At 38.7% G+C, this 13,670-nt stretch overlaps 1 protein-coding gene across 3 annotated transcripts in view; it reads right to left on the reverse strand.

Annotated features, from left to right (window-relative positions):
* Positions 1-13,670, reverse strand: part of LOC127518799 (coiled-coil domain-containing protein 148-like) — a 139,096-nt gene that overhangs the window by 36,445 nt on the left and 88,981 nt on the right. For 2 of the 3 annotated variants that reach the window (XM_051905959.1, XM_051905960.1), the window contains one exon: positions 9,036-9,242. The exons of the other annotated variant lie outside the window; for it this stretch is intronic. In XM_051905959.1, coding sequence (XP_051761919.1) covers positions 9,036-9,242 — 207 coding nt within the window. The remainder of the gene's footprint in view (positions 1-9,035; positions 9,243-13,670) is intronic. 3 annotated transcript variants of the gene reach the window in all.

Consider the following 13,670-nt stretch of genomic DNA (forward strand, 5'->3'; position numbering starts at 1 on the left):
ATTGCTACTGCTGCAGAGCAAGTACAGGAACTTTATACTGCCGAACGCCGATACGCTGCTGCGAGCAAGACATAGTGCTGCTGCACTATATATATATATATATATATATTAGGGGTGTAAGAAAATATTGATACACGTGAATATCGCGATATTATGTTTGCCGATACTGTATCGATTCGATATTTATTTATTTACATCCAAGATTCGTGGCTTTATGTTCGGTTTAAACCAGAGACTGTATAAAACCCAACCGCTAGATGTCAGTGTTATCTCAGAACATAAATTGACGCGGAGCCTGAGAAGCGCAAGGTGCATCGCTAGCGTTAGCATTGGCAAACCCAGCTCACAACACGACAGAATTATTCCACTCCCGCGGTATACAGAGCTGAAGTGTGGACTCATTTTGGCTTCAACTATAAAAAAAAAACACTAAGGAGATCGACAATAGTCTATTGTTTACAAAATAGGCCATGTTAAAATCCAAAACTCGGGAAACGCATTGAATCTGAGAGATCACTCAATATCCCGACGCCATCTGCGCTGCTGAGAGAGGCGTTCGATAGAATATGTAATATGTACTGCACGTTTTCCTCTCAGTAACAAAATAAACACACAACAACGACAGTGGTGGTAGCAGAAAGAAAGCATCTGATCGTTGCGATGTGGATGTTTTTACAGTATTAAATATAAACAGACATTCAGTTATGAAATGGACTACACACTTTCTGTTGTTACAAAGTTTAGAAATTAAAAACTGCTATACTGTGAACCTTTAAAACATATACACCTAAAGAATCCTGCAGTCACTTTACTATTTTCCCTTAAATTGCACAAAATAGTGATTAGTGATATAAATGCAAATGATACTGTATTGATTAAATAAAATAAAGTTGTTTGTCAGGTTTTAAGCATATGGTGATGTCTTTATGACAGTTTTTTCTAAAATTAGATCCTCTTTCTAAAAAAAAAAAACATGAAATATCGCAATATATCGCCTTTCTTACAGTATCGCAATATGTCACAATATATCGTATCGTAACCCCTGTATCGTGATACGTATCATATCATCAATTCTTGGCAATACACAGCCCTAATTTTATATATATATATATATATATATATATATATATACACATTACATACAGAATCTGCAAAATGTTTATTATTTTAACAAAATAAGAGGGATCATTCAAAATGCATGTTATTTTAAATTTAGTAATGTCCTCAATAAGTTATTTTACATAAAAGATGTTTACATATGGTCCACAAGACAAAAAATAAATGAATTTATAAAAATGACCCCGCTTAAAAGTTAACATACCCTTGATTCTTAATACTGTGTGTGGTTCTTGGATGATCTACAGCTGTTTTTTTTGTTTTGCAAAGTTTGTTCATGAGTCCCTTGTTTGTTCTGAGCAGTTAAACTGTGCAATGTTCATCAGAAAAATCCTCCAGGTCCTGCAAATTCTTTGATTTTCCAGCATCTTTTGCATATTTGAACCCTACACAGCACTGATTGTATGATTTTGAGATCCATCCAAAAAAACAAAAAACAAAAAAACAAAAAAAAACAAAGAATTTGCAGGGCCTGGAGGATTTTTCTGAAGAACGGAGCTCAGTTTAACTGCCCAGAACAAACAAGGGCAGGAACAACCATCACAGAAAGGTTAGGAGGCCTCCAGGGTGGTGCCGGCAGTTCAGGTGACAAGGGCGAAACCGGCCGTTCAGGAGACCAATGCGGAGCCGGCAGTTCAGGAGACCAGGCCGGAGCCGGCAGTTCAGGGCGCCATGGCAGTGCGACCTCCGTGGCCTTGGCCCAGACCCCAGGCTTGGCCACTATCGCCAAGGGGATATGGCCCCCGCAAATAATTTCCTTGGGAGGAGCTATGGGTTTCTGGGCTGGAATGGACCTTGGATGCGGACTCTGGGACTGGATGCGGACTCTGGGACTGGATGCGGACTCTGGAGCGGACTCAGGGACTGGAGCGGACGCTGGAGCAGACTCAGGGACTGCAGCCATCACTGGTCATTGGTCAGAGGCTGAAGCAGACATTGGAGCGTATTCTGAGGCTGGAGCAGACACTGGAGCAGACTTATAGGCTGGAGAAGATACTGGTGCGGACCTAGGAGCTGAAACCATCTCTGGGCTCCAGGACATACCCTCATACTCCACCAAAATGCCTACGGGCACAAGTGTGGTGGCCATAACGGCTGAGGGCTCAGGCGTGGCAGCCATCTTGGAACGAGACCCTGGAGTGGCGGCAATCTTGGGAAGAGGCTCAGGAGTGGTGGCCATCTTGGGAAGAGGCTCAGGAGTGGCGGCCATCTTAATCGCTGAACTGAGGACGTGGATGGCCCTGAGTCCTGCAGATGGAGGAAGGCAGGCAGCGCTGTTGGAACCCCATCTTCGGACACGGAAGTGCCAGAGGACAGAAGTGGAAGGATACATTGGAGCGGTATGTGGAGGGAACAGGCGTGGGGTGAGCTGGTGAGGCCACGTGTGTTTCCGATGGGGCTGGATGAAGAAGATACTTCTTACTTTAACTTCTTCAACTTCAAAATTTAAACTGTTTAAATAGAGAATAAGATTTATCAACTTGACTAGGGAGAAATAACAAGCAGGTTCGCTATAGCGAATTGTATCCTCATCCAGTCCCATCCGAAAACACACATTGAGAGAGGCGTCAGGCCAGCTCACCTGATGGGAGAGCTCAAGAAACTCCTCCACATACCTCTCCAAAGGACGACCACTCTGCCTCAGGCCCCACAGGCGGTCCTCAGCCAGGATCATCTTTTTAAGGTTGGTTCTTCTGTCATGGAACATGGTGTATGAACACTCATGACGAGGAGAAATGCAGAAATGCAGGCTTTAATGACGAAATACACAGGAGCCAGGAATTAAACAGGAGAAAACCACATTCACAATAAACGAGAACTGACAGAGACCAAAGGAAAACACAGAATTTATATACAAGAGACAAAGGACCTTAACAAGATAATTAACAAGACACACCTGAACTGAAACTCAAATCAATCTGTAACTATGACAACTAAAGAGTGGTGGGAAAAACTGAACAAAGGAGGACATGTGACAAAATGAAAAACAGAGTACAAAACAGACGTAACCCTGAGAGAAGATCATCCAGGTAACCACACACAGTATTAAGAATCAATGGTTCACAAACTTTTGAATGGGGCCATTTTATTTATTTATTTATTTATTTTTTGTCGTGTGGACTATATGTAAACATCTTTTATGTAAAATATCTTACATTTTAATTTTTAATTTAGCACTGTCCTAAGTATTTCATATGATCCTAAGTATTTCATATTTCATATAATATATATATATATATATATATATATATATATATATATACACACACACACAGTATCTCACAGAAGTGAGTACATCCCTCACATTTTTGTAAATATTTTATTATATCTTTTCATGTGACAACACTTAAGAAATTACACTTTGCTACAATATAAAGTAGTCAGTGTACAGCTTGTATAACAATGTAAATTTGCTGTCCCCTCAAAATAACTCAACACACCATTAATGTCTAAACCGCTGGCCACAAAAGTGAGTACACCCCTAAGTGAAAATGTCCAAATTGGGCCCAATTAGCCATTTTCTCTCCCTGGTGTTATGTGACTTGTTAGTGTTACAAGGTCTCAGGTGTGAATGGGGAGCAGGTGTGTTAAATTTGGTGTTATCACTCTCACTCTCTCATAATGGTCACTGGAAGTTCAACATGGCACCTCATGGCAAAGAACTTTCTGAGGATCTGAAAAATTTTTTTTTGCTCTACATAAGGATGGCGTAGGCTATAAGAAGATTGCCAAGACCCTGAAACCGAGCTGCAGCACGGTGGCCAAGACCATACAGTGGTTTAACAGGACAAGTTCCACTCAGAACAGGCCTCGCCATTGTCGACAAAAGAAGTTGAGTGCACATGCTCAGCATCATATCCAGAGGTTATGTTTGGGAAATAGACGTATGAGTGCTGCCAGCGTTGCTGCAGAGGTTGAAGGGGTGGGGGGGTCAGCCTGTCAGTGCTCAGACCATACGCCGCCCACTGCATCAAATTGGTCTGCATGGCTGTCATCCCAGAAGGAAGCCTCTTCTAAATTCACATGTCCTGTGGTCTGATGAGACCAAGATAAACTTATTTGGTTCAGATGGTGTCAAGCGTGTGTGGCGGCAACCAGGTGAGGAGTACAAAGACAAGTGTGTCTTGCCTACAGTCAAGCATGGTGGTGGGAGTGTCATGGTCTGGGGCTGCATGAGACTGGGCCGCAGGGCAGTATTCCAGCATGACAACGACCCCAAACACACCTCCAAGACAACCACTGCCTTGCTAAAGAAGCTGAGAGTAAAGGTGATGGACTGGCCAAGTCAACTGCACGAGTGCTTCTACAACGTGTCCAGTAAAACATACCAAAATCATTCCAAACACTATCAACGCAATTTCTTCTTGCCTATCGTTCGTCATGTTTATTCTGAAGTCTGAAAATTTGTTCGTGTGTGGTGTGCTGTCTTTGTCACACCACAGCACACCACACCACACACTATAGGAGCAAAACGGTTAAATCTAGGATTTTTTTGTCCTAATGTTTGTGGTCTCTCACATTTTGAAAATCTTGTAAGTTTTCAAAAATCTTTTAGTGTGTACCCAGCATAAACAAAGCCTATTTCACTTAACTCTGTCTATGCCAGGCGCGAGCGGCACAACGCAACAAATCTGCCAGAGGAGAACTGGCCCCCCGACTAAGCCTGGTTTCTCCAAAGGTTTTTTTTCTCCATTTTAACACCTATTTGCCACCTGTCTGCCACCTGATGTCACCTGTTGGAGTTTGGGTTCCTTGCCGCTGTCGCATTTGGCTTGCTTAGTTGGGGACACTTGACATTTGACATTTGATATTCAACAGTACTTTGCATCTGCCTGTATTGACACCAGCCAAAATTATATACCAGTTATCTCTGTAAAGCTGCTTTGACACAATCTGCATTGTAAAAAGCGCTATATATATATATATATATAAAAAAATTCGATAGAACACGTAAATGAAGCTGTACATTGAACAGGGCGTGATGTGAGCAACATGACACATTTCTATATATTGTACTATATATTGTACAAATGAATTTGAACAATCACTTGTCATGTCCAGTGTGAACAGCCTTTAGCTGTCACAGCGTGCACTCCATTGCAGTCACCATGTAACAAGTTCACTATCACAAAGCTTTTCACTGTATCCTTACACAACTACATAGATTGCTACTTCTGCCACTGCTGCTATTAATTTTTACTTCATGCAATACTGAATTTGTTGCTGTTGCTGTTAATACAATGTGCAATGTTGCAGTATGATTTTGCTATGCATGCTGCTGCTTTTAATACTATTCACAAACATTGCGATCTGAATTTGCTAAGAATAGCATACTACTGCTGCATAAAGTCAGTGAATTTATTATTATTATTTTGCAAATATTGTCTACTTTTACGGAAGCCCTAAACGGCCATGGATCTTGTTTTCTCCTGATCACGACTTATTTTTTCGTGATCTCGAGATAACAAAAGTTGTTTTCTCATCATCTCAACATAAAAGTTCTTTTTTCAATGATTGATTCTGAAACACACTGCACCCGGAGTCTACTGTTGCTATAGTAACGAACGCATCTGATCGACGGATAAATCATGCGATCTTATATCTTGTGGATATTTCAGAAAAATGTTTACTTCGCTTAATAATAAAGTCTAAATTAAATAAATAAATATAGACTAATCAATCACTGTTCAATCAATGTACGCTAAACATTTTATTTGTGTAATTAACATGTTTAAATGATCAACAGAGCATTCAACATCTCAAGCGCAGGCGGAGTGCCTTCAGAAGGATGACAGATTATTCTATAACTATTCTAAAAACCTTTAGAGCTGCTTGGATTCAACCCACTTTATTTTCCTCATTCGTTTGAAATAAAATTTTATTACATAATGTGTTTATTTTTATTCATCATGTAGGATAGGCTGTGATATCATGTGCGTTAAACTTCCTCCTCCTAGCTCTTCCATTAAAAAGAGTTGCAATATTCCAGATTGCTCCAGACTGCGCCTAAAACAGTCGCATTTGCGACTAAACATATTAATTTGCGAGTGATATTTTTGCTGAGGTCGCCATTGCCGACCATACAAATTCACACGTTATGACTGTAAAATTTGAATGTTATTTGCGTGTTCTGTGACCAGTAGCCTATCATATCATTTGCTGTGTTGACGTAATTAAATGAGATGCTGCGTGTGAAAGTTTCACTGATTTAGAGCGCCAAAATATGAACGGGTAGGGAAAAAAAAAAAAAAAAAAAAAAAAAAAATCACACACCAAACAGACGCCAATTACTAGCGCTGATGAAAGCCGACTGTGTCCCCACCTATGTCGGTGCAAAAAAGCTGCATTTGAACACACTGTTCTGCTCCTGCGTAAAGAAGACAACTGCCTATTTCTTCATATAAATTTGTCTATATTCGTCATTCAAAAGGGGAAACTGGCTCTACAGACTGCAGATACACACACAATGCAGCGCGTGCTTACTGTTTTGAATATCAATCATGCTGATCACTTTCATTATTCCACTCCGCTCATGCTCATCAGATAAACTTGAGGTCATAAAAAGTCTTCAGTACCTTAACAAGAGTATTAATGATCATTTTAAGGCGTCATATTTTGTGGATGGAAAAACAAATCGCGATAGTCCCTAATGTGATAACTTTAATTTTATTAAATAAATGTGAGCACTGCATGTTTTAAAGTCAAAAGATGGCGCTGTTGCGCCTTCTTCAGGCTCTCGCAACAGAGCTTCAGTTCAGAGCAGCTCGCAATCAATAGGGGTGTAACGATTCACTCGTTTTCTCGATGCATCGATTACAAATCCTGACGATGCATAGCCTATGCATCGATCTTGAAACATGTTTTTTGAATCGTGAATCGTTAATTTAGGCCGATAATCGATGTAAAATGCTAACAATCGGATTAATCGCGATTCTATAGCGATTCAGTGCTTTAAAATATATAAACATTAAATTACTACAAGCGCGAATTGATGGAGACGTTGTGCGCCGTCATTTGCGCTCTCCCTCACAGCTCACTTTCACAGATACGCGCAGATGCACTCTTTACCGCCTCTCACTGGATTGCGCTCGCGCTCTGTCTGTAGCCCACGTTTGAGCTCTCCTCAGGACGGCCACTGCTATTCACAGATGACAGCTCTGTGTTAAGACAGCAATAGCCCTATGGCATGCTTTAAATACTGAATTTTCCATGTTTTAGATAAGCAGTGATGATACTACATCACTTGTTAAATTGTTATTTAACAATTAGCCTATTCATTCCTGCATCTCTAATTCTTTTTTTGTTGTTGTTCTTTCAGAATCATCGTAAGGAAAAGTTAGTATAGGATTAGTTAGGAAAGTGCATGATATTTTAGGGTAGTCTCTCCATGTATGCATTAGCATGTTTAATGTACCTGGAACACTTTACTAAGGTTGTGTAGCCTTTAACACTATCCTCAACTAGTATATGAACTAGGCCTAACAATACTTTTAAAGCCCTTTTAAAGTTTTGGCTTATGTAAATTTCTACAAATGCCAATTTTTATAGGCTATTAAAAAAAAGTTATGTACCATCATTAAGAACTAACATGAAATAACATTAACAATGGACAAAAGTTTTTTGTTTGTTTGTGTGTTTTTTGCCCTTACTCTCTGACCTCCTGAAGGCCTCACCCTGACTAAGACACATTGAGGGAAGCATTTCAATAACCTTAATGAATGCATATTAAAATGAAGAACCGAATCAAATTAATCAAATCGCATCGAATTTTAATGTGAATCGTCTCATATCGAATCATTCTGAATTTGCAAATATCATTCTTGAATCAAATCGAACACCAATGAATTGTGAATTGAATTGAATCGCTGTCTAACCAAAGATTCACAGCCCTACTTTCAAGCACAGGATTCAGTATTTAGTATTTATGTATAAAATATCTGTATTTAGTGCCTGTAATGTCCATTTATAGTCTTTACACATCAGCTTGGCTCCTTACATGGTTAAAAACCAGTTAATTTCAAGACGCTGGCGTCACGTCAGGTCGGCACGTGGGTCACCCGCTCAGTTAGACGCTCAAAGTACAAGACGTTCGATCAATCGGTTGGTCGTTCGGACGCTTGATTTTGGTACGCAGTACGCGACAAACAGCGAGAGCGATTACAAAGCAAACAGAGCCGTCTACTTTGATGTAATACACCCATCATTCTGTGTAGCCTAACAAGCCTGAAGAGAACCATTTATTTCACTTCGGAATGAATCAGCCGTTTGAACGAATCAAATGAATGAATGAACAGCTTAATCTTAAGACCTACTGGCAGTTTTAGTTTCTTATTTAGAGTCTAACTTTATTCAAAAATTATTTTAATATTTCCATATTAATTAAAAAATTAAAGGTATAATTCATCCAAAAATTAAATTTCGGTCATCATTTCCTCAACCTCATGGTCCAAAAGTTCATGTATAATAAATTCTATGTTGAATCAAATAAAATATTTCTTTCTGAAGCTATTTTTAGTAATGTCTATTCGATGTTTAACACGAAAAAAAAAAACATTAAAATTATCTTTTGGGGTTAACTTCAAAGCCAAAATTGATGTGATTAGATTAATTAATTGCCACATCATGTAATTAGATTAAAAATTTTAATCGCTTGACAGCCCTAATATATATATATATATATATTCACTTTATTTTTCTATTTTATTTTAAGCAAGACACAGCACGACGCAGGCTTTTCAGAGAGACTAAAAAATAAAAGATGATGCAGTGCCAACTAAATTGGATCCGAAAGTAATGTCACAACACACAACTGTGAGTAACTGTATGTTATAATGTCACATTATAAATGTATTATTTGTGATGTATTAAAAACAGAAGACCTAGTTTGGCTGTGTCTTAAGATGGTAAATGTAAAAAACCTTTTCTCTCAGCTTGAGGCAGATATTCTGCTGATGTGAACGCTGGTTCTGAAGTTCTTGCTGCTGTATGTGAGAGATCCTGCAGTCCTCCAACACACTCAGTGCCGTCAGGAGCAGTTCTGAGTGATCACGCTGCCAGCCCTGCAGTACCAGACTCTTCTGTGTCATGCTGAAATGATACCAGTCACTCCAACGCTCATGTGCACTCTGCAATATAACAAAAGCCCACAGATACAACGGTTGCACAAGCAGGAACACAGTGACACAAGTATTCAGACCCTAGCTTATTTGACAAACCTTTGGCAGCGATTGCAGCTTAAAGTCTTTCTATGACTTTGATGCGAAAAGCTTTATACACCTGGAATTCTTTCTTTCTTTATAAACAAGTGTATATAACTTGATGTTCAGTTCTATTATTATTATTATTGTGATTTGTCCTTCATTCACAAATTAGCAGGGATTTATTTTATTTATTTATTTTATTAGTTTTCACTTGTGGTCTTAGAGGTAATACAAATTGTGTTAATCTGTTCTAATTTACGACAGTGAATAAAGGAATATTTCCTAATAAGAAATCACTGGGATCATATTTTAAAGCTTACTGAACTTTGCATGATTTGAATATCTACAGTTTTTTGGATAAACACACAACATAAGATTGGCTCCTCTGTAGTAACTGCAGCCCCTTTTGTACCCCACGGTTAAAAAAAAATCCTAGAATCACCTATTTAATTTGGTTTCATTTTAACTAATTTTAACTAATTTTGAAATCTTAATGTAAAGTGTTTTCACTGTGATGACATCTTAAACCTAGACATAACGGGGACAAAGTCTATCATCTTTGTTTACTGAACTTGTTTGTGGATGTGTTTATTAAAATATTACTAGGTGAGATAACAAGGAGGAAAAAAAAACCTCCACATGATATGACAAGAACCGTTCCTGGGCCAGTTTAAAGCCTGCTTTCAACAAATCTGATGCATCTAAGCGACTTGACAGTACAGTACATAATAGAAGTTAGTACACCCCTGTGCAAGATGACTTAAAGTCCCAATGAAATAAAAATGTAAGTTATTTTGGCTTATAATGAGTATGTTATAAGCTTGTGCTCCAAAAAGATGACAAAATTTGCATTTAGAAGATATAAGCATTCACCGTCTGCTCTGGTCCAGAGACACGATAGCAGAGTGGATAGCAATGGATTAGATTAGGAGAAGAAACAGACAGACTCAGCATTAGAAACAGCACAAGAGATGGTGCCTTGCACCAACATAAATTACATACTGTTCACTACACAACTACACACCCTCAGCAGGACTATGTTCACAGTTTTGCTTTAGTAACAGTTTCATATTTAATCTAAAAGGGGAATCTATTAGACTATGGCTGTCATAGCTGTCAAATGCAGCTTTGTCGAGTTCAATGGCTCTGACCGAGCTGTGATATAAACAAAACGCTATTGGCTATTTAAAAAAAAAAAAAAAAGGGGAGGAGCTGCTTGATGTGTCCTGCCTTGTCTCCGTTTCAGTGGAAATTACGTCAATACATTGAATAGGTACTTTAGTGGGCCTTTTTCACCTTGCAACATTTTAGATTTACAGTATTAAAAATTCAGGCCCCAAGAGTAGAAACTTAATCCAACAAAAGCCAATTCACCATTTTCTTCTGTAAGATGTAGCCTTTTACTCAATGATATTCCACCTGACCTTTCTGTTTCTACCCTCTCTGATTTCACCCCCACTACCCCACTGGCTATAAGTGCACTTATCAAAAATTAAAACTCCACTTCCTGTCATTTCGACCCTGCTCCGACTTCCCTGCTCAAGCACTCACTGCATATCATTTCTCTCACCTAATTAATAGGAGTTTTATTTAAAATGTAGCTCAAATGGTGAAATATATATAATATATATATATATATATGTATATATATTTCACCATTTGAGCTACATTTTAAATAAAACTCCTATATATATATACACATATATAATTAAATAAATAACGCCTTATGGTCAATTATAAATATAAATCAACCATAAAGGGGGAAATATATATATATATATATATATATATACACACACACACACAGCGCCCTTCATAAGTATTGGGACAGTAAAATTGCCCTGTTAGCTGTGGTGTTAAGACATCTATAAATTTGATTAAAAGATTAATATGAGGCAGAAGTACAGAATGTCACATTTTATTATTGGCTGTTTCAACAAAATATGTTTTATCAACTAAGAAGAACAGCACTTTTAAAGTTTAATCCCTCTGCCTAATGTGACCATAAGTATTGGGACGGTTTAACTTAAAGCAAATGTAAAAGTGTAAAAGCTATTATTTAGTTGTAAATCCCTTGCAAGCAATCACAGGAGCGAGTCTGTGACCCACAGACATCACCAGACTCTTGGTTTCACATTTTGAAATGCTTTTCCAGGCCTTTAATACAGCCATTTTCAATGCTTGCTTGTTTTGGGGAGTTTCTTCCTTTAGTCTTCTCTTCAGCTGGTGAAATGCTTGTTCAATAGGAAATCTGGAGACAGACTTGGCCAATCTATGTAGCGTCTGGAGCGATCAAACACAATTGTAAAAGGCAATCACCCATGCAGGCCCTGTAAGGTCTGGCTCCCCCATTGAGCACTATCACCCCATCTGCACCATTTGCTCTTTACACACATTTCAAAGACACTTAGGAGACAGGCCACTAGAACCATACATTGTCTATAAAACTGGATTATTTGCCATTAATGCATTGACAACCTCGTCTAAATGAATGAACATGCATTTCCCCAGTACATCTTGTGTATTACAAACCCGATTCCAAAAAAGTTGGGACACTGTACAAATTGTGAATAAAAAAGGAATGCAATAATTTACAAATCTCATAAACTTATATTTTATTCACAATAGAATATAGATAACATATCAAATGTTGAAAGTGAGACATTTTGAAATGTCATGCCAAATATTGGCTCATTTTGGATTTCATGAGAGCTACACATTCCAAAAAAGTTGGGACAGGTAGCAATAAGAGGCCGGAAAAGTTGAATGTACATATAAGGAACAGCTGGAGGACCAATTTGCAACTTATTAGGTCAATTGGCAACATGATTGGGTTTAAAAAGAGCCTCTCAGAGTGGCAGTGTCTCTCAGAAGTCAAGATGGGCAGAGGATCACCAATTAAAACCATACTGGATGCCCGTGATCTTCGGGCCCTTAGACAGCACTGCATCACATACAGGAATGCTACTGTAATGGAAATCACAACATGGGCTCAGGAATACTTCCAGAAAACATTGTCGGTGAACACAATCCACCGTGCCATTCGCCGTTGCCGGCTAAAACTCTATAGGTCAAAAAAGAAGCCATATCTAAACATGATCCAGAAGCACAGGCGTTTTCTCTGGGCCAAGGCTCATTTAAAATGGACTGTGGCAAAGTGGAAAACTGTTCTGTGGTCAGACGAATCAAAATTTGAAGTTCTTTTTGGAAAACTGGGATGCCATGTCATCCGGACTAAAGAGGACAAGGACAACCCAAGTTGTTATCAGCGCTCAGTTCAGAAGCCTGCATCTCTGATGGTATGGGGTTGCATGAGTGCGTGTGGCATGGGCAGCTTACACATCTGGAAAGGCACCATCAATGCTGAAAGGTATATCCAAGTTCTAGAACAACATATGCTCCCATCCAAACGTCGTCTCTTTCAGGGAAGACCTTGCATTTTCCAACATGACAATGCGAGACCACATACTGCACCAATTACAACATCATGGCTGCGTAGAAGAAGGATCCAGGTACTGAAATGGCCAGCCTGCAGTCCAGATCTTTCACCCATAGAAAACATTTAGCGCATCATAAAGAGGAAGATGCGACAAAGAAGACCTAAGACAGTTGAGCAACTAGAAGCCTGTATTAGACAAGAATGGGACAACATTCCTATTCCTAAACTTGAGCAACTTGTCTCCTCAGTCCCCAGACGTTTGCAGACTGTTATAAAAAGAAGAGGGGATGCCACACAGTGGTAAACATGGCCTTGTCCCAACTTTTTTGAGATGTGTTGATGCCATGAAATTTAAAATCAACTTATTTTTCCCTTAAAATGATACATTTTCTCAGTTTAAACATTTGATATGTCATCTATGTTGTATTCTGAATAAAATATTGAAATTTGAAACTTCCACATCATTGCATTCCTTTTTTTATTCACAATTTGTACAGTGTCCCAACTTTTTTGGAATCAGGGTTTGTATTACTGTTTGTATATTGTTCTTTCGTATGTTGTATAGTGTTATGCATGCCTGAAAGTTGGAACTATGAGATAATGTATTTCATCTAGGTGATGTTTACTATCAAATTACTCCTTGTTTAATGACTCACATGTTGGTGGACATCAAAATATCATAAAATGCATTGTATGTTTGTTATATTTATCAGAGTATAAATGGACACAAACCTACTGTAATGATGGGTCGACAGAATGTGGATCCATTTGCAGCTAGTTTATTAAAAGTACTTACAGAGTAGACAGGGCAAAGGCAGAGGCATAAACAGTAACAGGCAATGGTCGGGGCAGGCGGCAGACAAACAGAGTCAGGGTACAGGCAAGGATCAGGGCAGGCAGCAAACAATCACAGT

This window comes from Ctenopharyngodon idella, chromosome 9 (genome assembly GCF_019924925.1).
Source record: "Ctenopharyngodon idella isolate HZGC_01 chromosome 9, HZGC01, whole genome shotgun sequence".
Classification (NCBI taxonomy): Eukaryota; Metazoa; Chordata; class Actinopteri; order Cypriniformes; family Xenocyprididae; genus Ctenopharyngodon; species Ctenopharyngodon idella.